General features: G+C 43.6%; 1 protein-coding gene across 2 annotated transcripts in view; it reads left to right on the top strand.

Moving 5' to 3' along the window:
- GOSR1 (golgi SNAP receptor complex member 1) overlaps positions 1–19747 on the top strand; it is a 32343-nt gene extending 12596 nt beyond the window's left edge. For both annotated transcript variants that reach the window (XM_051636208.1, XM_051636207.1), the window contains exons 7-9: positions 6574–6603; positions 13838–13920; positions 15590–19747. In XM_051636208.1, coding sequence (XP_051492168.1) covers positions 6574–6603; positions 13838–13920; positions 15590–15714 — 238 coding nt within the window. In that variant the 3' untranslated portion in view covers positions 15715–19747. The remainder of the gene's footprint in view (positions 1–6573; positions 6604–13837; positions 13921–15589) is intronic.
- Positions 19748–27615: the final 7868 nt, after the last annotated feature.

Raw genomic sequence — 27615 nt, forward strand, 5'->3', positions numbered from 1 at the left:
ATTACCAAGTTGTTTATGGGATGAAGCTCTTGGCAGACATTCCCCTTGCCTTTATTCTTGGTTACTTACAAGTATGTGAGTAGTAGGACAATTTTTCTAGCTTTAGTCAGAAACCACTGAGCGAGAAAAGTGCCACAAATATTTTTATTTCAGTGCAGATGATCAATGTCTTGTGTTTCTTGTAAGTTGTGCATCTGTCTTGTCTGTGTGTGCAGCTTGTCTTGACAGAGCTCACTTTTTGCCTGATCCGATGTGGATATCAAAGGCTGTGTTCCTTGGTTTTTGAGGGGTTTTCCCCTTTAGTTAAAGGTATAATCTAAATTCTGTGTTTTAAACCAGACAGGGTAATGAAAGCAGCATTCCTGCTCAGTGCCAGGTCTGTGTGCAGCGTGTAAAATTTGAGGAAATGCCGATAGAGTCCATTAGTAAGTTACTGGAATTGTTCTGACAGTTGTGGTTACTGATAATGACTTACAGTAAGACCTGCCCTCCTCGCTTCATTTAACTTTGTTCTTATGGGTAATATGGAGCAATTATATGGCAGGGTCAATCTCTCCAGGAACTTTCACAACCATGAAGAGAGAGCCTCCAGAAACCTCATGATGTGGCTGGTGGTGCCATCCTGGCTTCAGGTTTGTGTGTGCTAGTAGGCAACCAGCTGCTGCACTTCTTTTAGGCAACAGGAGCTGGGTTTGGTTTAAGTTTTTAACTGCATTCTTTAGGTAAACTGTATACTGCAGGTGCTTGAGAAGGCTCTTATTTCCTTATAGATTAGCTGTAAAGGAAGGAGTATTGCTGTTGCTGACCCTCTTGGGACCTTGAAGCATCAGGCACTCTCCCCAGCAGTTTTTTTCTATGTGCCAAAGAGCTTTCTTGGCTAACTCCTCTTTTTGCAGAAACATTTCTTTCACTTTGTTGGCAGTTCCCAGGCATGTCCATGGAGTTCAGTGGAGGTGCAGACTGTGTCCTATGGAAATCCAGGAAAGATAACCTGTTGGTGTTCTCAGCCATGTGAAGGTGGATCCCTGGGTTCAAGGATCTCTCTGCAAAGGGAGAGCATCTCTTGGTGTTTGCTTGCATCCATTAAATTGTTCTTTAAACAAAGTTAGAACAACTAATCTTTTTTATTGGTTGTGGTGCTTATGTAGACCTGTTTGCAGATGTTAGGTGCAAAGAAAGTACTTAGGTTGGCTTGTCCTAAGTCCAGATTGCTGGAATTGATAAGCTATTGAGATATTTACTTGGTGAGGTAGCTAAGAGTCAAATTTTTAGTGAATTTTGTGTCATAGGATTGCAGGTTGGAGAGAGTAGTTTTCCCCACCAAGGACAACCAGTTAATTTTGGTGGAAATCCTTTGGCAGATTGTTCCCTACAGTGAAAAGCATGTCTCCTGCATGGTTTTTTTCTGATACACAAGGTGCATGTGAACCATCTGGAAAGAAATTCAGCACTAAATAACATTGGTTAACTCCTGCCTAGAGCAATGGGTTGTGTTCCAGTGCCTTTCCTTCTGGAGTTAACAAATAGCTTGCTTTGGTTAAAAGCAATGTGTTGTGCTACTGTGTTTCTTTTCCCATTTTACAACCCTTTCTCATTCTTGCTGGAAGTGACTACTGAGTGTCAGACTATCCAGCAGAATGCTCTGCAGAAATAAGCTTTACTTACATGTTCAGAGTTTGTAAGTGTGATGTTGTTAATCAGGTATTGTTCCTTTGGAGCAAATCCATCCCTTGACTTAATGCTCATGTTTGTGCTATTTTTTGTGTTTGATTGGTATAGGCTCTCATTTCATTTAGCCCACTGCTATAGGAAGTGTGAAAACCCTGCATCTCCTCAGCAGCCAGATAGAAACTTTCATTAACGTATAAAAGGGAACCCACATTAAATAGCATTTTCCATCAGATTTTGAACCTTTCTCTGCTTTTGGAATGGTGTCTGTGGGCAGACTGCTCATCCCTGATAAGGTAATGCCTGTTTTACCTCCCAGCTCTGTTTTTGGCCAGCCAGCTCTTCTCATGCTGGAAATGTGAGCTTGGTGCTTTGCTTTTCCTCCCTGTGCTGGTGCATGCTGTGCAGTCATGGCAGAGCAGTCTGCTCTTCTGTAAAAACACAGGAGCAAATTTTGAGTGTCTACACAGTCCTCTATTATCATTTTTCTATTATAAACTTTCTCACCATTCTCTTGTGTTGGGTCCCAGTCAGTGAGCAGGCACCTACACCAGACCTTGTCTTCATTAGCAACTCTGGGAGACTGTCCAATCTAGCTAAGCAGATCCAGTGCAGTTCCCTCTTTGACAATGAATTGAATCAAGCATGAGATGAGTCTTTTAAAATCTGGGGAAAAAGTGTCCTGCTTTATGTTTTTCTACTTAAGTTTGTGAAGAGCTTCATGGTCTTCATAATTCTTTTAAATGCTGGGTTATCCTGATGGCAAGCAGAAAAAATAAATTGGAGCTGGGTTTTTTGGTGTTTGTGTGCACAATGTGTCTTTCATTCATGTTAGGACTGATTTTTATGATGGAAATAACTGTAAGTCTGATTTGCTTCAGTATAATCTGTATATTTGTATTAGAATATTAAGTATGTTTTACAATACTTGTATTCCTGGAAGCTCAGGGCTGAAAACACAAAAGGTTTAGTGCAGGCAGTTTGAAAGAGCTGAAACCCTTGATTAGTCTTGCAGTTAAGAGAAAGAACAATGTGTAATTATTATTTCTGTAATTATTCTTTAAGAAAGTAAGAAAATGTTTATCAAGGGCTCTATTAGTTTATTATAGACGGTTTTTCCCTAACCCTTTTAGCTCATTCTTCCTGACAATATTGCCCTTTATTTTATCTGAAGGATCAAGTGTTTTGTGAAATGAGTTGTGTGCAGGGGAGTCTTGCTGCTCTGATCTTTTTCTCTGACAAGTGCTGGTATTGGGTCTTGAGCTGATAAGTCAGCCACAAAATGCATGGATATGGAAGAAGCCAATTCCTCACCTAAGTCATCATCTGTATTACTGAATTTTAACTACTGGCATAGAGGTTTACTTTTAAAAAAAAAAAAAGGTAACAAAGAAAATAAGATAATTTCTTGAGCTATAAGAGCTTGACATGATGTCCAGGCTTCCTTTCTGTGCTAGGGGCATATTTAAACTAAATTTTTCCTTTGGATTAATTTACCTATCTGCATATTTAAATGACAAGCTGTGCAGTGCAGTCTTTTCTGCAGGCAGCAGTTGCACAGAGGCCTGATTATTTTGTAGGCATGAGTGGTACTGCTGGAGTCCTGCCATGTATGACAGGGGGTGGTTGCCTCAGCACCTTCCACTGTTTCTGATAGTATTTTTAAATGCCTTTGTCAAAGCACCGTCTGTCTCGACAGGTGAAAATGCAAAGCTTATAGAAACAGATGGCAAATCAGATTAATGTTGCTCATAACCAGTATTTGCTTGCTTGGAAGGTAAATCCACTGGTTTTGTGTTCAGTGTTTGGAAAGCAGGAGAACAAAGTCAATAGATTTTTTTTTTTTCCCCTTTGTAAGAGCTTCTTTTTGTAGCGTTTTAAATGTGCAAGTTTTTTTTTATTCTTTTAAACAGTTGAAATGAACATTATTCATAATTGTGAGAACAACTTCTGTTTGTGTAAAACAGGTTATTAATAGAGATCTGCAAAACTTCCCTTGGGACCTTTTGCAAGAAGTACTAAACTTAATAGAACTCCGAGGAATTCTAATGGGCAGATTTGTACCAGAAAATGTCCCTGCTCATGCTGCCCTTACCCAAATTTCAGTGCCTGGCATTGCCATTTGCTGCTGGGTCTGTTCAGCTGCTGGAGGCTCATGGGTAGAGACATTTCTGGAAATCCTTTCAGGGGTATTAAAAGATGATGATCCTTGGAGTGGGAAGAACATACTGGAAGTTGTGATTAGTAAACCTCTGTGCTTCCCAGCTGTGTATTTAAAAGATTTACTTTGGTCTGCCTGTACCTGTACATCAGTCCTGAAGGAAATTCATCTGCATCTCATCCTTCTAAATAGTTGGGATGACCTCCCTGTATGTTGAGGAACATTGATCTTGTGAATTCAGATGCTAGTTAAATACCTTGTGTTGGCATTTGCATCTGATGTCCTTGTTTTTTTGTATTGAGGAGTGTTTGTTACTGGGTTTATACATTCCTATTCTGCCTGTCATCATTTTACAGACAGATACTTTTCCAGGGTTTATATTTATATGTGTGAATACATAGATTAAAAATAATGCATTATATCATAATTGAGTCTGAAGCTTTTTAATACTTTCTGTGTTTATGTCTGATTAAGTAATAAAACAGCCTAACTGGAGTTTTCTCTAACATAAAAAGCAGTTCATGTCTCTGCTAAAAACTGGCAAGCTTCATTTTTGTGCTCTGAAAACCTTGGAGAACATCCTAGTTCACTTAAGGTCTCTAAACGTGTTCAACTTCCCTGTCATCTTCAGTTCATCATCATGAAAATACTGTAATTTCATCAGTTAAATGGACAAAGAGCTAGTAATGCTGGGGATGATTTTTTTCAGGGTAGGTTTTTTTTACTAGGTTTTATTCCACAGATTTTTTTTAAGTGTAACTGATTTCCAGTCAGGATCCCAGTATTTTTTTGTTATTAATACTTCTTAAAGAAACAAAATCTTTTTGAAAATGGTGCATCCTTGGGCACCATTCTTGCTTTTCAGTCCATTTTCTGATGTTTTTACAGTTTGTTTCTTGCTATCCACTGCCCACCTCATACACTTGTCTGGGAGAGATGATACGTCCAAAGGGCCCATTTGCAGTTTAATTTTACATCTTTGAGAATCAATGGTTACAGAAATCTTTAATGCATCACTTTTTTGCCTGCCCCTGGGGACATGGTCAGATCCTGTGAGACCTGAGAATGCTTCCATCATTCCATACACAGCCATGGTGGTTTCCTTCTCGGTGCCAGTGGTTATAAACACCGTGGAGTGAATGAAACTGATTTTATTTGTTTAAACCAAAGTACTCACAACTGATGTGAATCTTTGGAGTGGGGCTTTGTTTAGGGAGCAGAAAGAAATGTTCCAGTTCCAGTGCTTTCAGTGTTTGCTGCCCCAGTTGCATCCCTCTCAACTTCAAAAGTGGGCAAAAATATTTTTAGTGCTCTCTGTGCTGTCTCCATATTTCAAGCCATGGACTAGACCAAAATAGCAACCTTCATGTTTTCACTCCTCTTCACAGACAAACAAGGACATTCTGTTAACATCTCCCCCCACCCCCCCCATGCAGTTTACACACGTGTGTGCACACTGCCCAGCGTGCTCCTTCCCAGGCTCCCAGCTGGGGGGGATCTCCAGAATTCCTGTGGGTAGAGGAAAAGTTCCAAATTGGGCAGCTCGGGCTGAGTCAGAGCAGACTGTGCCGCACCGGAGGCTGTTGGTACCTTCCCTCTGAGGTGGCAAAAACACTTGGAACAGGGAGGATGGAAGATGAAGACAGTCATGCCCTGTCAGTGTCTTTCTGTCAGATTGATGTCCTTTTTGAACTGCAAACTCACTTGGGTTTTTTTCAGTTATTCTACAAGAGTTTGTGTGCGTGGGGGGGGTAAGGGGAGCAGCTGCAGGGATGCCTCCTTGTTTCTGCAGGATGGGAAGCAGGGATGCAGTCGCCTATTCCATGTCAGTGGTACATTTGAGACAGTGATTGCTGCAAAAAGAAAATATTTTCCTGGGATTTTATAATTGTCTGTAAAATAGTGATTAAAAACCTTCTCTGTAACAAGCTGAGCACAGAAAAAGAGAAATTGCTCAAGTCTTCTGAGGCTCTTGTTTGTCATCTGAATCTTGCACGCTGTTTTAGTAGATGAAATGTTCCCTCTGTGATGTGGTGCTTTAGATCCTCTGTTTCCTGGCCATGCTACACAGAAGCTCCATTAATGGGTGGCAGGGAGGGGGAAGGACACATAGTATCAAGGTCTTTCTCCTACAGATGGTGTGGATTCCCTTTCCCTTAAGCATCACTTTATTCTCATCCAACTGGTATGACTGTAGAAGGAACTTGCCTCGTTAACCACCATGAAGCAGCATTTGGTAAACTAGCCCTGAAACAGTGTTTTGAGATTTTATTACCTGGAACTAAGCCTCAGCTTTTGTTTTTAATTGCTTCTTCTGAAGGGTGGGCAGGAATGGCCAGGATTAAAGTGTAAAAAAATTAGGTACGTCCTTCTCTAATACTCATTTCCAAACTGTCCTGGGTACTTGGTACACATATTGGGCTCAGTTCACATTAATTGGCCATGGATCATGGAGCACATTCCACTTTCTGGGCCTTCTTGGTACTTTGTGTTCTCCTGAGCATTTGCCCTGGCAAAGAGTTAGAAGATGCTGCTCTGGAGGACACTGTGTGCAGCTTCTCCAAAGTCTTTCATTGTATCTACCAGGTAAGTCTGTGCAGTAGCAAAACTGACAACACCCTGAAATAGGACATTTTAAGGGCAGATTCATTAAGGTTTGTATGATGGCAATCATTGATTTAATAATCTAAAATCATAGTGCTTATTACTTTTTTAACTTCATATTTTTTTCTTTTGGCTTTCAGCTCAGATCGACTGATAGAAGAAACAATAAGGTAGGGATTAATTTATTAATTTTTGTTATTTTCTCTACAATCAGTGTTTATGTTGAATTGTGTCCAAAGATATCAGTCATTTTACTCACACAATAGCTGTATTGTTTGCCACTCACAGGCAGTGCCACAGTGAAGTGGTGGTGGGTTTTGTCTTTTTGTTTCCATTCAATATTGACATAATAGTGTTGTGTAAGGTTTTAATTTATCCTAGCTTGGAAAATTCAGGTTTCTGTTCCGAGGTGAACAGGCCCTGCAAAAACAAAGGGGATGGTGGAGCAGAGTGAATCTCATGTTGAGCTGTTGAGGGTTATTCCAGTAGTCAAGCTGTTTCTTCTCACTGTATCACTCTTCCACAGCATGATTTTCTGTAATCTTTCAATATATACAGCACCCTAGTGTGCAGCTGGTACAGATATGGGCTTTTTCCACAAGGATGTGAGAGATTATTGCTGTTGGATAGTTATTTATCTTGTTTTTTTTTTAATGTGGTTTGAATACTTGAATGATACCTTCTCTAACTGATCTAGAAATTTTAGAACCGTAGCATCAAAAATTACTGGTATCATCTTGTGCCCTTCCCAATCTTCTACTGGGCTCTGGGATTTTGCAAACAATAAGTCAGAGTGGCCAATTTAATGCTTTTAAATTTTAGATTATTGCTTTTTTTAAAAAAAAAAAAAGAAAGCAAGCAAGATAGGCTTTCAGATAATGCATGTACTGGCATAAGTGATCACGAAGAGTAATTAGAGTTGCAGCAGGGCTCTGAGTCCATTAAGGGCTGGCTGGCTTAAGTATATACAGTGGGCCCAGTATAATTAACATGGTGGAAGAATGTGTTAAACCACATTCATGTGCAAGTGATGAACCAGAAGTGGTCAGCACAATAATGTCTGAAAATATGGGTATAACCTCACCGCAGCCTTGTAAAGATATTTGGCAAATGTAGCACAATTCTTGTGAATATTTGTTTTCCTTTGGGTTCTAGTCCTTTCCTGATTAAAACTCCTCTCCTTTATTCCCATGCTTGTAGCCCTACTTTTCCATCTCATAAAAATGCTCAACGTTTGTTAAATCTCTTTTTGCTGCCACTCCAGTAACTAGAGCGTTTAACAGCATATGGTGATTTATTAAGCTTAATGTCCTACAAAATGGCTTGTATTTTGTCATTTGTGCTCTCACCTCCTGATTATGTGTGATCAGAGAAATTGAGAGTCTGTGTTGATGTGATCAGTGACCCGATGTGATGATTTACCCTGTGCAAGGGAATGGAGTCAAGGGAGGGGTGAGCTCACAACAGGGCAGCTACCTCAACACTCGCCCAGGTTCCCCACCAGCCTCCTCCAGCCGCAGCCCCCAGGAATGAGCAGCAACACTGCCAGCCCTGCTCAGCTCAGAGAGAAGACTTGCCAAGCTGAAGATGAGGTAGTTGACTTACAGAGCTCTCGCCTCTGTAGTGATACGCTCAAGCTGCCCAAACTTCAGGGTAGGACTCTTGGAGCAAGCCCAGAGGAGGCCACAGAGATGATGGGAGGGCTGGAGCAGCTCTGCTCTAAGGACAGGCTGGGAGAGTTGGGGTGTTCAGCCTGGAGAAGACTCCAGGGAGACCTTAGAGCACCTTCCAGTAACGGAAGGGGCTCCAGGAATGTTGGGGAGGGGCTTTTGACAAGGGGGAATGGATCAAAACTGGAAGAGAGGAGATTAATGAGACATGAGGAAGAAATTCTTACCTGTGAGGGTGGTGAGACCCTGGCCCAGGTTGCCCAGGGAAGCTGTGGCTGCCCCAATCCTGGCAGTGTTGAAGGGCAGGTTGGATGGGGCTTGGAGCAGCCTGGTCTGGTGGGAGGTGTCCCTGCCCATGCAGGAGGTTGGAACTAACTGATCTTTAAGGTCCCTTCCAACCCAAACCCATGATTCTACTGAGGAGCTCCACGGTGCCATTAGGGGGTGTCCTGGTGAGTTTAAAACTGGTTTGAGTTTCTTTGGCATGAGCTGCAGTCCCATGGGTGACAACAAATGGAGTGTCTGCGCAGTGAGCGCGTGTCCCGCAGCGATCCCTGCCGCCCCGCTGGGCTCAGAGCTCCTTGGTGCTCTCTGCTGGCAGCATTCCTTCTGATAATAAATGAACTTTGATTTTTAAGAGGCTGGATTTCAGCACTCCTTGTCACACCATTTATTATCTGTAGTAAATTAACTTGCAGTTGTTGCCAAAAATGTTCTACCTGTCTTTGTGTAGAAGAAGAGGTTGTTTCGGTAACAACGTTGAGTAGGAAATGTGATTTCATTTATGTCATTATAATTCCATCCTGACACTGTTGGAAACAGGGTGAATTTTTTTTGTTATACTCCTGTTATTCCCTGTAATTGCCAAGTGTTCAGGTTTGATTTTAATTGGTGGTGAACCCTGCTGCATTTCAAGTGAATTTACTAGGTATAATCAGAAATTGGGTAAATTTCTCTATTGCTTTATCTGTTGTAAACCAAGAAAAGAGGGAGTTGTGCAAGGGGAGCTGTTTGAATGCAAATTCCTGAGTGAAGTGAGATGTAATTAGCTTTTTCTGGCTGCTAGCACTACTCTGTCTTCAAGGTTTACATCTGCTGTAGCTTGTTACTCATTATTTGGGTGTAATTCAGGAAGTCAAGACATGACTTTGTATTTTTTTAGGCATTGTTATTAAGCAGCAATTCTAAACACTGGAAGCATTTTTCTGTGCGTGCGGAGGCTTTTGTTGTCAGGCTGCACACCAGTGACCCCATTGCCAGAGACTGCAGTTAGCAGTAGTTGTGAAACCCTTGCTCTAATTTGCAGTAGAGAAGAGACCACAGAAGTGCAGAGCTTGACTCTTCCTGTGTGTGGTTTCTCCACGGGAGCAGACAGACGTGCACGAGGACACCTGAAGGGGCTACAGGAAAGCTGGGGAGGGGCTTTTTTCAAGGGCCTGTAGTGAGAGGACAAGAGTTAATGGATCAAAACTGGAAAAGGGGAGATTTAGGTTAGACATTAGGAGGAAATTATTTCCTGTGAGGGTGGTGAGACCCTGGCCCAGGCTGCCCAGGGAAGCTGTGGCTGCCCCATCCCTGGCAGTGTTGAAGGGCAGGTTGGATGGGGCTTGGAGCAACCTGGTCTGGTGGGAGGTGTCCCTGCCCATGCAGGGGGGTTAGAACTAAATGATCTTTAAGGTCCCTCTCAAACCAAACCATTTAATGATTCTATGATGCAGTAACTGAAGTGAGGACCAGGGCTGCCATTCCAGATGTTTTGTTAGTACTAAACTTTTAAAACAATTTTTAAACAAATTCTATGAGATGGGTTCTTACTGCAGCAGATTTCTTTCCAGAAATGAGTGGGATGTGATACTTTGTACTGCAGTTCTGTTGGAACAGTGTTCACTTCTCTTGGCCAGATTTAAATACAAGCATAAATTTTGCTTAATATGTTTGGTGTTCTCGAGTTTTCATTTTCAAACAGTATCACTTCTCCAAAATAGCAAACCATTTATTTCTTGTTTTCCAACAACTTGTATTTTTAGATTGGCTCAGTTTGAATTTTTTTATAGGTTTGCATGTACAGTGTGAGAAGTTATTAGGGGTTTATTGTAAGATTGTTTCATAGGCTGATTTGACAGTGTTTGTATATTAATAGATTGGACTACTCCAGTTCCACTCTTAAGCCAGACTAAAGCCATACCTTTAATTTTAAAATACCTGTCTCCTTATATATTTGAGGCATTTATTTAGGTAATAATCAGGATTAAATAAAAGGGGAAAATTCACTTGCATTGAGTCTTGACTTTACACAATGGAAAGGCATGGATTGGATTTTGAGTCTTGGCTCCTTTTCAGAAGAACCTTGTCAGAGTGTCCAGGCAAAACCACTTGCATTTCTGGGAAAATGTTCCTTTTGTTTTCATCTTGGCCTTCATCAAAAGACACAATGAAGGGGACTGAAAGTGTGTGTGTGTGTGTGTGCATACACACAGACACGTGTGTGTTTATAGATACAGATACCTCTGTACATATGTATGTGCATAGAAAAAGTGATATGATCAGAATTTTTACCAATTTCCAACCTGATCTTGCATTTCTATGCAGAGTCACAGAGTCCATTCCCTTGCTCATAGATGTTGTCATGAATTTAAATGAGCAAGTATGATTCATGGAGTACAGAATGAAGCAGAAGTTCCAGTAATACATGAATTTCTTGATTTTTCAAACATGTCTCGTTCCTTTAGAGCTTTGTTTTGGTTCTGAGTTGAACTTATTTGGCTGAGCTGTCTCAGCAATGAGTTGACTTTTTGGTACTTTGCACTTGATAAGGCACTGCATGTGGATGGCTGCTTTGTGGGGTGAAAATACCCCACTGGTCTAAGCAAAGCACTTTGTTTCCAAGCCAAGCAGCATTAAAAGTATCTCTCTATTTTAGGGCAGTTTGACTATGATAAGGGCTGGAAGTGTTTGTTACTCTGTACTTCTTCATGTCAATGAAAACCACAGAATTGTTCTGGTTGGAAAAGACCTTTAAAATAATCTAGTCCAACTGCAAACTATCTGTAGTTATCAGTTATTTTACTTTTGAAGAGAAATGTGGTTGCTTGCATACCCCCAGCCCTGCTGAGCCTTCAAGGACAAGCTTCAAATAGAAGTGAAATTTTGAGGAAATAAGGCTGCAAGCAGAGGAATTTGAGATACTCCTGCTGATTTGTGGCAGAGATGGGTGGGCTCTTTGTGGCTGTGACCTTGGGATTACCTAGAAGAGGTTGAACTCATAATGCAGCAGTCTGGAACCTTGTACTTCAGCAGTGCTTTACTATTAACTACACAGAGCACAATGCCATCTGGTTTTAGAAACTTGGTTTACACCCAACTCTGGTAGTTCAAGCCAGTGCAGCACTGAGAATAGTTCATGCTCCTTTCCAAATGAAACAGTAAATCAGGGTCATCTTGATTCCAGTAACAAGCACTTAATCTTGTATCTTAAATGTTGTATACAAGCTTTGAAATGTAAAAAAAGATGTAGCCTTGATCTGGGCAAGTTTTGGTGCTGATTAACTAAATGGGGCCAATATTGTGAATGGGAAGAATATGATTAACAGTATTTTTTAAAATGCGTTTGTCAGTGGAGAAATGGCAACAGTAAGTCAGTGAGCATATGTTGGGGATGGGAATGAAACCAAAACTGTGTAATGAAGGAGGTGAGGAATCTGGGATATTCAGACCAGTCACCAGACTAGTCCCCAGGAGCTGTGTGTGCTCTGGTAGGGCTTACATTTCATAGTCTCATTTGCATTTAGATAAACCGGCTCCTGTTTTGAGTGATGAAATTATACATGAAGAACTTTTTACTTGCCTTTTGACTTGTTAATGGTAGCTAGAATCCAGTTAAACTCTTGTTCATGGATATCACAATTACATTTCATTACTGGACTGTATCATATTCAAAATGGTAATCATGGCCATTGTTTTTATTCAGAGCTTTTCAGTAAAATCCATTGAGCTAATTCTTTTTCAAAATACTGGATAAAAGAAATGAAGAGGATTCCAATCTTTGAATCTGTAAACTTAAACATGGGGGTTTTTTTATATTAAGTGGACAGTTTCACTCAGGTATTAGAGCCAGGAACCTTGTATTCCATGATAATCTGTAAGAACCATCTCCAAAGGTATTTTGGAAGTGTCTCAGGAACACTATATTCTGGCAGTTATCTTGTATTTTCACTTTTGTAAATTAGTGGATGCCTTAATGAGCCATTGGATGCATCTTATGAAAACATGTGATTCAATTCAGGAGTGTTTTGAGAAATATTGTATTAAAACTTCATCTGGACAAGTATTAAGCCAGCATGGGGATGTAAGATAAGAAGCTTTAGGTTACTGAGCAACCTTTCCAGTGTACAGCTAGGACATTTTTAAGTATTTTTTTTCAAATTGGTTCCTAGTAATTCAAAATTTCCTGAGTGTTCTTCTCAGTTAAAGGTTAAATCTGTTCTTACAGATTGAAAATGTCAGGGGTTTGCCTACATGTTACCAAACTTTATATTCCTTTTATATGACTGATAAACTTCCAGTTTCCCAGTGCACATCCAGTTTTACAGAATGCTAATATAACCTTAAAGTCATAGATTGATCTGCCCTGCCAATTCACATTGTTCTATTTAAAAGAAATTGCTGGATAAAGCTTTTGGAAGAGTCTTTTCTGTGACCTGAAAGCTGCAAGAGCTGTCAGGTGGCCCTTGTCACCCCTGTCTCACTTATATCTGTGTGGTGAACTTGTCTGGCTCTGCAGGGTGTTCTGCTACTGCTAAAAACAAAGTCATACCCCTCCTAACACTTGGGCTTTGGCCTGATGAGTTTCTAGTTTTTATGAGCAAAACCAGAGTTAGAAAAGGCAGCCTTCACCTGAAGAGGTGGCAGTAGATTTTTTACTTGTCTTTTTTTTTTTTTCTCTCTCTTTTTTCCCCCCCTTCTTTTTCCCTTTTTTTTTTTTTTCCTCTTAAAGTTTGCCTGACACATCATAGGAAGACTGAAGATTCTGTATCAAGGAGCTGAAGTAGGCAGATATAATGGAAGGGAGCCCAAAGGAACTCACTGCTCCAAAAATACTTTAGGGATGATTGATCTGGGCTGGTTCCTTCTTCAAGTTTGTGATCTGTGGTACCTTTTGCTCTTAAGTCATGAAGTACAGTGGTTATGTTGGCTCTGCTAAATACCAGCTATCCTTGTGCTAGTGGCTGTGGTGTCCTGGTGGGGAAGCCAGTGCTTGTTTTGTCCAGGGAGAAACTTGAAATAAAATGTATCAAATGGTCTTTGTTATAAAAACATCAGGAGCTCCAGTTCTATGTTTAATAAATAAATATGCCAATATAACTTGTGTGTGTGCATGGGGCTTCTGTGATTAAACACATTTTCTAAATTTAAAACTTAAGCCAGAAGAGTATCTTTAGGTCTGCTTGTGATGTAGTACCTTTATTTATTTGGGCTAGAGGAGACATGCCAAAAGCCTGCCTGTTTGAAGGCATCACAGGGTGTTCAGTGGCTGGTGGCTTAGAGAAAACATAAGTCGTTTAATTGTAAAAGATACCAATAGAAAAAATACATGTGGTTTCATTCATGTTGCTTCACCTCATTCATTGTTCTCAAACCAAATGTTGCCTGCTTGTTTTCCCCTTGTTTTAGCTGGAGATTATTCTTAGCACCAACAACTTGATCTGCTCTTATTTTTTTTTTCTCCTTTCTCCAGCATTGCCATGGCAACTAAAGAAAATATGACTTCCCAGAGAGGGATGTTGAAGTCAATACAAAGCAAGATGAATACCTTGGCTAGTATCCTTTCCTAAACATTTGTGCTGCCAGTGCATGAGAAGAGGTACAGTACAATTTGTCACAGTCATTTGGGGGTCGAAATGCTTTGCAATGTCCGTGGCTGCATGACCTGTATTGTCATTAGTGACAAACTGACCATTTTTTAACCAGTCTCACTTGATAAATTGACTGCAGCATCTTTATGTGGTGAATAGGTTGTTTGTACTAAAATTTGAATACTGCATATATATCAAGGTAGCTTAATTTTCAGGTGGAGATCTGCTACAGCATTTTATGGCCTTCCCTGCTCTATGTTTTTTGTAAAATAAGTGTGATTTTATTTTACTTTTGCTTTCAAGAGTGTCGAGAGCTGCAGCTTGGCATACACTGCTGCCTATGGCAATTCACAGCTAAGAGTATTCATGATCAGAGTGTCCTCTTGTTTGTCAGTCTTGTCGGTGTTAAGATAGGACACAGAGCTCTTGGACCAAGTCCAGAGAAGGGCCACGAAGATGATCCAAGGGCTGGAGTATCACTCCTATGCAGACAGGCTGAGAGAGTTGGGGCTCTGAAGAGACCTTATAGCACCTTCCAGAAATTATTTCCTGTGAGGGTGGTGAGACACTGAACATGTTGCCTAGAGAAGCAGTGGCTGCCCTGTACCTGGAGGTGTTCAAGACCGGGTAGGACAGGCCTTTAAGCACCCTGGTCTAGTGGGAGGTGTCCCTGCCCATGCAGAGGGGCTGGATCTAGATGATCTTAAAGGTCCCTTCCAACCAAAACCACTCTGATTCTATGACTCTCTGAAGATTTTCTTGTTGGTTTCTCCTCATACTCTCTGCTCGTGGCTGAGGGATGTGCCAGACTGTCAGATCATGCATTTTTGTAGTTTATCCCGTTGTTCCTTCCTTTCTGTCATAAGGGCCCAAAGAACAACATTAGCATCATTGGATTACAGATTCCATCCTGAAGACATGTATCTTGGAAATCCATAAATTTCATTACAGTTCTTAGCAACTGGCAAGAAAAAAAAAAAAAGATTAAATAAGCTTCAGCTTTAAAAGATTAAATAAGTTTTGACCTTAAAAGATTCTTGGTTCCAAAGACACAAAGCTCTGAAACTGATTATCTTGTTGGCAATTGTATTTTGTACATTTAAAGATGGATTTACAGCTTTATGATTTTATAGTAGCAGTAGATCTTCCTTGTGTGCTGTACTTGAGCAGAGCACAGTCATGCAACGTGCTTGATTTTCTCAGTCAAATGCCTTTGGTTGTTTCCTTCACCAGTCACAGAATTTCATTAAATAAATTCTGCAGATGTTTTATGTAACTGCCCCATTTATTTTTTTTCTTAATTCTCATTTAAGCACAATGATGAAAAGTAACTAAGCCTCACGTACTGGAGATTAACGTGTATCAGATGCTGGGAATTTAGGTGATCAGGTCATGAGTGATCAGTAAATGTGAACTCAAAGCTGTTCTGTTCTCATGTCTCTGATTGTCATTAGTGAAGTACGGTTGTAATCCTGCTAATTATCCGTCAGGGTTTGTTTCTTTTTTTGCTGCATCTGCTTTCTCCAGCTTGGGAGTAGTTCTGCATTTCTTGCAGTAGTGGGGTTTCCACCTACAGAATTGGGGTTGGTGAAGGTGCTGTTTGCTGCTGCCACCTTAACTCAGACTCCTCCAAGATCGGTTTCCAGCAGTGAACAGCCTGATCCAGCGCATCAACCTTCGGAAACGACGAGATTCCCTCATCTTGGGTGGCATTATTGGCATCTGTACCATCTTACTGCTGCTCTATGCTTTTCATTGATGGATGTTCCCCCATGGACTCTGCTCAACTCATCACCACCATCCCTGCCCCCCCAGGCAAAGCAAAGTGAGGGGGGGAAGCGACAGACTTCACCAGCCCGCTCGGCATGGCTGGGAGCACCAGCACCATGGCTGGAGCTTCTGATGGTAGATTGCCACGCTGGGTCTGGGTTGAAGCTGCAGTGTTTCTCCTTCCCTGCTGTTCCATCTTCCTTTGGTTAAATTTTATGGGATTTGTTTGTCTCTAATTCACTTTCTCACTGCAAGGTAAGTAAATATGGGACAGCTCATCAGATCGGTTTCTGTGCTCAGCGGCGCTGGGGAGGTTTGTTGTTGGCTGGTGAGTGGAAGAAGATTGTACCACTTGGCTTAGGTGGAAACTCCCCTGGAAGCCATTTTCCACTCTAGGCCAAGCACAGTACTGAACACTTTCACCCTGTGAGAAGAATATTGCAGCTTTAAGCCATCAGTTTGCTTCCCTACTAAATCCATGTTCTGTAATTCTTTCTTAACTCCTGGTTGAGATACAAGTTCTTTCTGCATAATTTGTGCTGTGGAAATTGTGCTTCACACAAATTCCTCAAAGTTAAAAAAGAAAATAATAAAAAAAAGGATTGTTCAGTTCACTTTTTGCACAGAGTATGAATAAACTGCCCTCTGAGGAAGATCTGTAAGGTTTCTTGTGGCTTTAAAGGAACTAACAAGTTCTCCTTTGGAAAAAGGGAGCATGGGGTCCTAGCAGCTGTTTACTGTAGTGTTCAGTCATCTTAAAAGTGACCAAACAGGAGTCCACCTAAAAGTAGTCTTTTGGGTGTAAATACTTTGATTTTGGCTGACATCAGAAAGGTCTTTATAAAAAGACCTTATAAGCAGTTTGAGAAGTCTATATTGTAATTTAGATAAAGTTATTCTAATAACATTAATATTTTTACACTGTAAGTAGGATATAATCTGAACTGTCAGTTGGAAGTGATGATGGTTATACCTGAGGCAGGTGTGTCTGTGTGCAGAAGTTCTGGACATAACTCCTCGTTGTAAAGAGTTGAATGTATGAATGTACAACAAGTATTATTTACTATTATCTGGGGGAGGGAAATTGTTGTTTTCTTTTTTGTCCAGACATGCAACATGAATCCTGATGTGTTTGTGTCTCTAAGCAAAGCTGAGGTCAGGAATGGCTTTGGTGTTGCAGGTTCACTGATTACAGATTTTTCTGCTCTTTCAACAGCTCTTTTCCATCTGTCATATCATAACCCATTCAAACTGAGGCACTGAAATCCCTTTCTAAGAACTTGATTAACTCTTTTCACAATGAATTTGCAGTGCTCCTAACAGATCTCACATATGCCAGTACCCACAAATGTCAGACAGTCTCCAGTGTCTCCTCTGGAGCTGAGCCTAGAGGGATGACCACAATTTTTTACTGCTTTTTATAGTGTCTGTGAAGTACCTGTTGGAGGGAATAGAGACTTGTGCCTGTGTACTGTGCAAAAACCACATTCTTGCACCTAAAATGTTTGTATGAATTTGAAGGCTCGTTTGCAGATTAATAACTTTGTGCCAAGAGGTCGACCAAGACTTCTAACCAGTCATCTTCTCGTTGGGATTAGAGAGCATTTGAAATTATTAGTACATGTAAAACTGTCAGGCTTGCATTTGAAATAAAGGGTGATGATTTGGTTGATTTAGGAATGTTGCTGGTTTGAAATGGAGTGTTTATTAAAGGGGTTTGTGGAAAACTGTGATGGATAAAGGAGGTTTGTTACTGAATCCTGTGTGTTGAGAGATCAAACCTCTTCTCCCTGATGCTTTTTCTTTGATTTCACCACCACCCTAAGGGACCCAGATCAGCAGTTGTGCTTCTGTGTAGGATTTGTAGGATTTGGTTGCTATATAGTTGGCAATATAAGAGCTGCAGTACCATAAATAAATTCATTTATTTAATCTTATAACAAGTCTTTTTACTGGACTTAATCGATTACTTGGTGCATCTGTTTAATCTTACTGTGTGACAAAGCTGCTATGGAAAACATGTAGATGATAATGAATCTGTAAACATAATTGATTTTTCATGTTATGAAAATATTATGGAGGAACTGATATATTTTAGTATAAAGCAATGGAAATGTGCTGAATTATCTCTGATAAAGCTTTACTGGAAATGGTTTTGGTGTTGGCTACCCCTCCGTGGTTTTTATTCATATGTTTTTTTGTTGTTGAAAAATACATTTAATCAACCTTGTAGGTTCCCCTTCATCATCTCCTTGTGGTCCTCTGGCAGTGTGAGCAGAACTGCTGCTCTGCTCTCTGAGGTGTGTGCAGAGAATTCCTGGTTCTCCTGCACATCCCCAGTGACACGGACCTGTAGTCAGGGCAAAGGACTGTAAATGGACCCAGCAGTGGATTGTAGGATTTAATCTCAAACCCTAACATACAGGTTTATATGTCTCCTGCTGCTAAATATCTTAAGGTTTTATTTCTGTGTGGCTTCTCTTGCTCTAAGGAAAAAATAGTGGTTAAAGAATTCTCATTTCTGCAGTTCCTGGCCAGGCTGCACTTTCATAACCCAACCAAACAGGATTGCGCTAAGAAAATGATTGCTAAGCCATACAAATGAAGTGAGAAATCCATCATATTTCTGCAGGGCACCTTTTCCCACACACCCTTTGAAAATATTTCTCCTTGATTGTTGCCAATACACCAGCACCTGTTTTAAACCTGTCCAGCAACCCCTTGGCTCGGGGTTGGAACATGAGGGATCGTAGCGATACCCTTCGATGCCCCTCTTCACATGGACATGAGTGTTTTTATTCTTTGCAGGCTATTTTTTTACACGTTGATCTGACTTTCCAGAACTGGTTGCTAGAGCAGAGGAATGGCCCTTGAGCACCACCCAGCATGGAGTGTTCAGTTAATAGTGAGTGTTTGTGTGGCCAGAGCCATGATTTCTCCCCAGCCCTGAACCTGGATGGAGACAGGGCTCTGCTCTCCTCCATGGCTGTAGCACCAAGCACTGAGAGTTGCTCTTCTTGGGAAGGCACAATACTTTTATTAACTAATATTGGTTTGGGGAGCTTTTAGACATCAAAGTGGGGTTTAAATTCCTGCTGGATTCATTGCACTGAAAAACCAGCTAGAATTTTTTACTAGTAGTTTTAGAAGTCCTTTCTTTGGGACTGCCTCAAGAGTGCTGTGAGAAGAGTCAGTTCCTTGCTGGATGTTGAAAACAAAAGAGCAAAAGTAGATTTTTAGGTGATGTTTCAGATAAATTTGTTGACAGCTTGTTCTCTGGGGCTGCCTCCTCTGAGGAGCTGGGTTCATGAAGCTCCCCCAGAAGTGCTACTCAGGGAGCAAAGTCAGGTCCCCCACTTCTGATTGAGTAACTCATTTAGTTGGGACTATTTTCACTCTCAACCTTGCAGCTTGTTTCCCAACACCACTTGATGTGTAATCTTTTTCCTATTTTTACTTGCCCCCCCCCCCCGAAGTTTTCGTTTGAAACAGGAAGGAGAGGGAGCAGCTGTATCACTTGTGAAGGAGGAAATAATTCTGAAACTCCTTATAACAGCATCAGATTATGGAAGCCTGCAGAGCTGTGGTTCTGCAGAGCCATGTGGGGACAGGGGAGTTCAGTGGTCTCATTCTGAGACCAAACTGAGCCACGTTCTAGGTGACATCTGCAAGTGGTGCCCTGTGTCTCTCCTGGTGACTGGGTGGTTGAAACCAGTGGTGATGCTTCCAGATCTGAATACAGAAATGGTTGTTGGTCTCTCTGCTGCTGAGTGAGGAAAGCAGTTGAAACAAACACTCAAGACAAAAAATTAAAACTCTCTCACAAAATATCCCAGTCCAGACCCTTGTAAATGAGTTACTGATTGCACTTTCTGATGTTTTGCTTTTCATAGAACTTCTTGACACTTCCTTTATTGTACCTGTAATTATTTTTGTTCTCACCAATTGTGCATTCTCTGTATGTATTTAAAAAAAAAAAAAGCTTTGATATGTAATTTAATAATAAATTAGAATTCTAAGCAGGGTGCTTGATTCTTTCCCCATGACAGTCTTTGCCCACTTAAACTTCCTGGAGGATGCAGAGAAGATTCATCCTGGTTTGGGATTGTCAGTGAACATACACATTAGTGTGTTCTCCGTTTTTGTACCAAATGTCAGCTGTGATGGAGCATTTCCTGACCCAAAGTGCTGAGCTTGGCAGGATGTGTTCCTCCTGCCTGCCTGTGCAGACCTGGACTCCTCTTCTCCCCTTCTGTTTCAAGCATCCGGATTGGAAGGGTCTGAATATAGTAATGACTCTGTTCCTGCTGCTCTTTGACAGATGGAGCAAGGATGGTGTTCTTTACAGGTAAGCTCTAAAAAGTTTTCTATATATATCCATAGTATAAGACATTTAATTCTCAAGTGAAGACCAGAGCTGCTGATGATCTGAAGAGCCTTCTTAGCGTAAGGTGCCTCACCCCTTTTTTAACACAGTTTTTCATATAGTTTTCAGTAGTTTGGAACCTTCTTTTCTTCCCCTTCTCCAATCGAAACCACCAAAAATAAGCTGATACTTTGATCGTGCTACAAGCAATTGTAAAAAAACCCCATGAGCTGCTGTCCTACCCTGCAGTTTTCCAGCCATGCTGTGGTCTGACCCACCTCCACCCTCCAGTGTTCAGGCAGTGTCGTGCCTGAAGGACCCATCTAGCTGGTGTTTGTGCAATTGCTGCTAAATCTTCCAGTGCCACTCAGTTTTATTTTCTCAAAGAAGAACACTGCCTGGCACTGTGATACCTGTCTGTCTGCATAAGGCTCCGAGGGGAGAGAGGTGGTTCCCTTCATTTTAGAGCTGTCGTGCTGTGCCTGTAATGCTGCTTGAAAGCAGAGAGAGGTTTCTGTACCCTTAATGTACCTACTAAATATTCAGGAGTGACCATATGTGTCCTCAAGGGAGGGCTTGGACTGTGTGCTTCAATTTAGAGAGGAAACTTCAAAAACTCTTTTGAAAATGGAAAGGCCATTCTGGTTTCAGACAGTGGGAAGTGCAGTTAGTTTTTCCAGTGTTACCAGCAGTGCTGGTAATAAGTGGTGCATAAAATTCCATCTTCAGTTGGATTAGAAAATAAATTATTAATGGAGCTGAATCCTTTTTTCCAGCTCCCTGTGCAGTCAATAATTTATAGTGGCACAGGCATAAGATATATTTTTAACCATCCGCCTCCCAGAATCCTGTTGTTCATGTTGAGCTGCTGTCCTTCCTGACAAGCTCCAGCTCAGTGGGTGTTCCTGCATTATGGATGAGCCACACTCCTTGGTCCTGGTGTAATTCCATGAGCAGATTTCCTGCTGAAAGGGAGCAGAGCACTCTCTGAGAAAGTCACAGGCAGAGAGACAGGAGTGTCTTTGTTGTGAAGGTGGCAGATGCGCTGCTGCCCGGGCTGGAGCTCGGAATGTTTTAATAGAAAACCTGGATGTTGGCAGCAGGTGTTTCCATTTTGGAATGGCAGCCCTTTATCCAAAGCAGGGCTGTCCTGGCTCACAAGTTGGGCTGCTGGGGCTGGTCCCTGGGTGTCAGGGCTGTGCTCATGAAGTGCTCAGAGCCTGCTCTTGCCTTCATCTTCCCTTTTTTGCAAGCTGTTTGGGATGGTGACAAGTGTGTGTGTTGCTGCTCGTCCCTCGTTCAGTCTCCCTGTCCCTGCAGCCCCCCTTGCTCTCTCTTCCTAATGGGACCCTGAGGTTTTGCTAACCCAGTTTTGATGGTGCTGCAGGAGAGGTCTGGCTGCCAAAGTCCCTTTTGGAGCAGTGTTGACAATGTCCTCATGAGGGATTATTTTCTGGTTACCTTCTGACCTTCATGCCCTGTGAATCCTCTGTCAGTCAGTGGTGTGATTTTGAGGGGTCTGCTGCCAACATGTCCCTTTATCTTATGTTATTTTCCCTTTCTTTGCTCACTTGCTGCCTGTCAGATTCTCCCCCCTTGTTGCCTGTTTGGCATCCACCAGACATTGCAATTTTTTTTGTCTCACCATTTTAATTTCTTTAAAAAAAAAATATCTGTCCTTCCTTTGAAGTGCAGAAAGGCTGTCCCAGGGTGATGTGAAGCTTGTGGATGGAACCCACACCTGGAGCTCTTGCTGGCAATTCTCTGATAACTTCTTAGGTGCAGGAGCACAGCTTGTGCTTCCTCAGATGCTGTAAACAGTTTGGATTTAATACCTTCAGATGTTGCTTTGGTTTTCCCTGTCTCCCTTGCCAATACTATCCATCTGATGCAAGGTTCTTGGAAGAGGGGACAGTATTCTTCACCTTTTGTCTAAAAGTGCACTGAAAAGTAGAAGCTCCTCACTGCAGGTTGCAGAGTCCCACAGAGCTCCTGGCTCTAGAGTGGGAACTTAAGATGTTTGCTGGTACCTGTGCCTGCATGTGTCATCTGCTGCAGACCCATCTGGCTTCAGACTTGTGCTGAGCTGGCTTCTCACAGGGTGAAATTGCTGAGATGTCAGATTTTGGTGGGGTTGTTTTTAAGGGAACTTTTTAAAACTCTGCAGGATGCTCAGGAATATTTGCAGGTGTAAAAAGAAATGGTGAGTAGCTGTGGAAGTGCTGAGCAGACAGCCCTGGTGGGTCTGGCTGTCAAAGCTCAAACAATTGTTTATGATTTTAAAAAGTAACTGGACTGTGCAAGGACCTTGTCAGCACTGGGGGCTGGTGGGTACCTGTGTCATGGTGCTGAAGAAGGGAGAGAGCCTGTGAACCTCTCCTGGTGTCAAGGAGGCTGAGGCACTTTTGACAAGGGCATGTGGTGATAGACCAATGAGGGGCATGGTTTTAAACTGGAAGAGGGAAGATTCAGGTTAGACATGAGGAAGAATTTCTTCCCTGTGGTGAGACCCTGGCCCAGCTTGACCAAACAAGCTGTGGCTGCCCCATCTCTGGGTGTGCTCAAGGGCAGGTTGGATGGGGCTTGGAGAAACCTGGGCTGGTGGGAGATGTCCCTGCCCATGCAGAGGGGTTGGAACAAGATGATCTTTAAGGTCCCTTCTCAAGCCAAACCAGCCTGTGATTCTCTGAGCTGATGCCTGGGCTTTGTCTCCTTGCTGCAAGAGAAGCGCCCGAGCGCAGAGGCCAAGTGCAGGAGGGGGCATACGTGGGTATTTCCCTGCTGGGCTATAAATGGAGTTCCCTTTGGGTCAGGCGTGTATCACCAGTGCTAAATTTACTTTAAAATATTACTGAGGTGGAGAGGTTTGTGAGTCAGGTCTATAAAAGCCTGCACTGCTTATGTAAAGAGATGCAGGCTGGGAGGAGGCAGCGGCGGGAGGGCTGGGGCACAGCCCTTGGGGTCCTGCCCCGAGATAAACCAGCTCTTTGTGTTCAGGCAGCAGCTGCACCTTGTGTCTGTACCTCCCAGCAGGGCTGGGGGGATCTGCTGGCCTCTTCTTCCTGCATTTCCATACGTTTCAGAAAACGTAAATAATTTTCAAGCCTGTGCTCAGGCTTAGATGAAGTTTTTTTAAAAACAAACAAAACCCAAAAAAAACCCCCAAGCATTTTGGGGATCAGTTCATCCTTTCTTGTGCTACTTCAGGGGGGCTTCAGCTCGAGATGTGCTGTGGTGCCTCTGGGAGGGGAAGGGAGGGGTGTGAGGGACACTGCTGTGGGGGTTTCAGCATCCAGGTCTTATTCATTCAGGTACGTGTACCTGCTTGGCCTCTGGTGACCCGGTGCTGCTGCGGGCAGCTGGCCCTGCTGGCAGTGCCCTGTGAGCTTGGCCATGGCCTGCACCACCACCAGCCTCAGGGCTGACCACAGGCAGGGCCACATCCCAGGGGAATGAGCTCCTGTGCTTCCCAAGGAAGATGTTCCTTGACTCTGAAGTGAAATCCCTTCTGTGAGCAGAAGTTCACCTCTTGGGTGGTGAGTGCTGGACTGGCCATGGTCTGGGAGCTCTGGGCAGGAGGGGCTAAGACGAGTCATGGCCTGGGCAGGGCAGGAGGAGCCTGTTCCAGTTGTTAACTCATTTCTTGGGAAGCCTCAGCTTACACCTTCTGTGTGTTTTGCAGTCAAAAATCGAGGTAGGTAGAGAGCATCCCTTAGAGCTTGAAAGCTACTGGGTCTTGTCCACGGTCCTTTAATTTTATTGTGGTTTGCTGTGTGCCTGGGGCAGCTGCTTCAGCCCCAGAATGAGTTCCAGGGCTGTGGGTGAGGTGCTGCTCTGCTCTCCTGCCCAGCTGGCATTGATGAAGTGATCTGTTTGCATCGATCCTTGCTGGGAGGGGAGCATAAAATACAGGTTTTATGAAATTGGACCTGAGAACAAATAATTGGAAGAAAACCCTTTAGAACCTGCAGCCTGTAATTAAACATTTCCAAGAGGCAGGGAGGTACAGCCAGCTCAGCAGAAGGAGGCATTTTGCTGGGAAGATTTCCTTCTTCCCTTTGTTCTGTGCTGTGTGCTATTAAAGCAACAACTTCTCAAGCTGCAGAAGCTTCAGCAGCTCCTGGCCAAGAATAGCATCTAACATTGCAGCTAAGCTGGAGACAAGGGCCATCAGTTGTCTTTTGGGTTGTTGGGGTTTTTTTTTAGCATATAAACTAGGTAGCTTAACCCAGGGAGAAATCCCCGTTCCTCTATTTTAGGTATTTTAGAGATTGCAGGATGGGAGATTTTATCTTCTGAAGGATCCAGCAGAGTAACCACCATCAAGGAGAGGTCCTCATTTTGAGCAGTGCCCTGATCTGCTGGTGCAATTCAAGCCCAGGTGTGCAAGCCAGGATCTCCTCTTTGCCTTTGTACAAATCCTAACCTTGCACAGTATGTCGAATGTGTCTTGTCTGGTTAAAAAAACCTGAGTTTGAGGTGTGATAGAAACATCTACCTTCTCAGCAGGACTCCTGAGGAGCTGCTTGGCCGTGGGAGCTGTTGCTGTGTCGCTCTGACTGTGCTTGCAGGGGAACAGCAGCAGCTTTGAGCTGGAGGCAGGAGCTGTGCTGCAGAGAAGGCTTCATCTGCTCTCAGGAAGGCAGGTTCTGGGCAGGACAACAGGAAGGTGGAGCCTTCCAGCACCCTCTCCAAGTCAGATTTCATTTTCCTCTGCTTTTTACTGGAACCTGCCAGGATTGTGTTTGGTTAACTCCAAGTTGTGAAGGAGGCTCCCTCCATACACCCTGATTTCATATTTTGTTAACCCCTACAGAAGTCTGGGGGGCAATCTATTCCTTTTTTGGGCCCAGTGCTGGGCTACAGGCCCCCTGTGTCCTTGCAGACCAGAGTGAGCTGTACCAGAGCCAGGAGTGTTCCTCATCTCTGGGTCTTGCTGTTGCAATTCTGCAACCCAGAGCCTTCCCGGATCCCTCCTGGAGGAGCTGCATGAAGCTGCTGCCCACGTAGGTGCTGCAGCCCAGGGCTCTGGCTCACTCACCTCAAACACAGCTGACTAAGAGGCTTTGAGGTGCCTGAGGAAGCCCTTTAGCTGCTCCCTCTTCCACAGCAGCAGTGTTAGGAAGGAGAGAGAAAATGCAAACATTTTCCATGTGCTTTTAATGCACAGCTCCTGCCTGCATGGAAACCAGTTAAGGAACTGGTGACCAACTTTTTGTCCTTTGCTTCAACCCCAAAGCTCATGCAAATTCACCAGTGAGGACAAACATTTGGAGGTGGAGGTAGAGCCTGTGGTGTTTAGCAGAAAACACACACAACATGGAAATTGGATGTAAACCTCTCGCTGTTCCTCTGCCCATCCATAATACATGAGCCCATCAGAGCAGCATATTAATAAAACAGGAGGCTAAAGCACTTGGCACTCCCAGCTCTTTAGTGAAACATCAGAGGAGAGGCTGTCAGCCTCAGTTTTTGAAGCCTGGAGCTTGCATCTGCCCAGCTTTGGTGACATGGTCAGGATGCTCTGAGGGGAATCTTGCCACTGAAGGGAGCTCTCTCCATGGTGCAGGGGTCTTTCATGCCAGAAGAATTCTCCTCCTCCAGGGCAAAACCTGCTCTTTCCTGCTCAGCCTTCTCACCAGCTGAATTCTTGAAGCAGTAGGCACTGAAGGCCAAAGATGGGTTAAAGCAACCTCAGCCATGGTGTGGGGATGCAATTGCATCTGTTCCTCGAAAGCTCTCCCTGCCAGGACCACCAGGTCTGGGTGCCACCAATCACAACCACAAATTCCTTTGCTGAAGAGTGGAAAGTAAGTTTCACTGAAATTTTTCTAAACCTCTTAAGTTTTGCTTCTGCACCAGGACAAAGAAAGGTGGCCCTTTGGACCTCTCCTGTGCTCGTGCTGGTGTTGCCAAGGGCTCTTGGGCAGCCAGTGATGCCTCTGGCCCTCCTGGTGAGCAGGGGCAGGAAGGAGATGCTGTTGCTGAGTAACATGGGTCTCCTCCAGTGCCTGACCTCAGAGCAAAGGGGAGTAGCTGTGGGGTGGTGTAAGTCTGGGCCTGCAGGGCTGTGAGCAACTGCTCATGGCTGGTGGCTCTTGAAGGCAGAGCTCAGTCTGCAGGGAGCTGGTTGTGGGGCAGAGCTGGTTGTGGGGCAGAGCTGTCCCCATGCCATGTACCTGGACCCTGGGAACCTCAGGGACAGACTCAATATCGAGACAAGCTCTGGCAGAAGGGGTTGGGCTGTGGGCAACTGCAGGTCTAGAAGAACTAATTGCTGCTCCTTTGATCATTTTCTGAGATGCACACGAGGAAACCAGGTCTGTTTTTCAGGAGTTTGCAAATGTTTAATCTGCATCCTCTCTGGCTTGGAGTGCCTGGGGAGTTTCCCCACCTATTTGGTTTTTGCTGCCCAAAAAGCCCTGCAGCTTGCATCCCTAGGAAAGGAGAAGAGGGAAAATGAGAGTGACAGGCAGGCCAAAGCTCCACGGTGTCACATCACAGGCCAAAGGATTTGGGGTTGGACCCCAGAGGTGGTTTTGAGTGATCTTTTCACCCTGTTATTGTCCCTGGGGCTGCTCTGGGTGCAGAGGAGCAGGTTCCACCTGGCTCTGCTGGTGGCTCAGTGCTCCTTGATGCCTCTGACCACTCCAAAGCCAAGCAACCACCCCTGCCTTGCAGGGAATCCCATCGGCAGGACACGCTCCTGGCCTGCCTGTTCAGAATGTTTGTTGCTGCCTCACCCAGCGGGGCTGCCAACCTGCCCAGGGTTTACATCTCTCTTTTGTCCCTCATGGACACAGATGAAAGTGGAATTGCTGTGTCTGATACCAGCTCTGGGGCCATAATGTCTCATTTGTGATCTCTGCTACTGGTGGTGACTCCTGCAGCCCATGTTCATGCTGTGTGTGCTGGGAGGGGAAGGAGTCATCCTCAAGGAAGCTGCAGGTCTGTGTTACCTGGAGTCATGGAATCACAGGCTGGTTTGGGTTGGGAGGGACTTTAAAGACCATCTCATTCCAGCCCCCCTGCATGGGCAGGGACACCTCCCACCAGACCAGGTTGCTCCAAGCCCCATCCAACCTGCCCTTCAGCACTGCCAGGATTGGGGCAGCCACAGCTTCCCTGGGCAGCCTGGGCCAGGGTCTCACCACCCTCACAGGTAAGAATTTCTTCCTCATGTCTCATTAATCTCCTCTCTTCCAGTTTTGATCCATTCCCCCTTGTCAAAAGCCCCTCCCCAACATTCCTGTAGCCCCTTTGGTTACTGGAAGGTGCTCTAAGGTCTCCCTGGAGTCTTCTCCAGGCTGAACACCCCAACTCTCCCAGCCTGTCCTCAGAGCAGAGCTGCTCCAGCCCTCCCATCATCTCTGTGGCCTCCTCTGGGCTTGCTCCAAGAGTCCTACCCTGAAGTTTGGGCAGCTTGAGCGTATCACTACAGAGGCGAGAGCTCTGTAAGTCAACTACCTCATCTTCAGCTTGGCAAGTCTTCTCTCTGAGCTGAGCAGGGCTGGGAGTGTTGCT

This window comes from Apus apus, chromosome 18, assembly GCF_020740795.1.
Source record: "Apus apus isolate bApuApu2 chromosome 18, bApuApu2.pri.cur, whole genome shotgun sequence".
In the NCBI taxonomy this organism is placed as follows: domain Eukaryota; kingdom Metazoa; phylum Chordata; class Aves; order Apodiformes; family Apodidae; genus Apus; species Apus apus.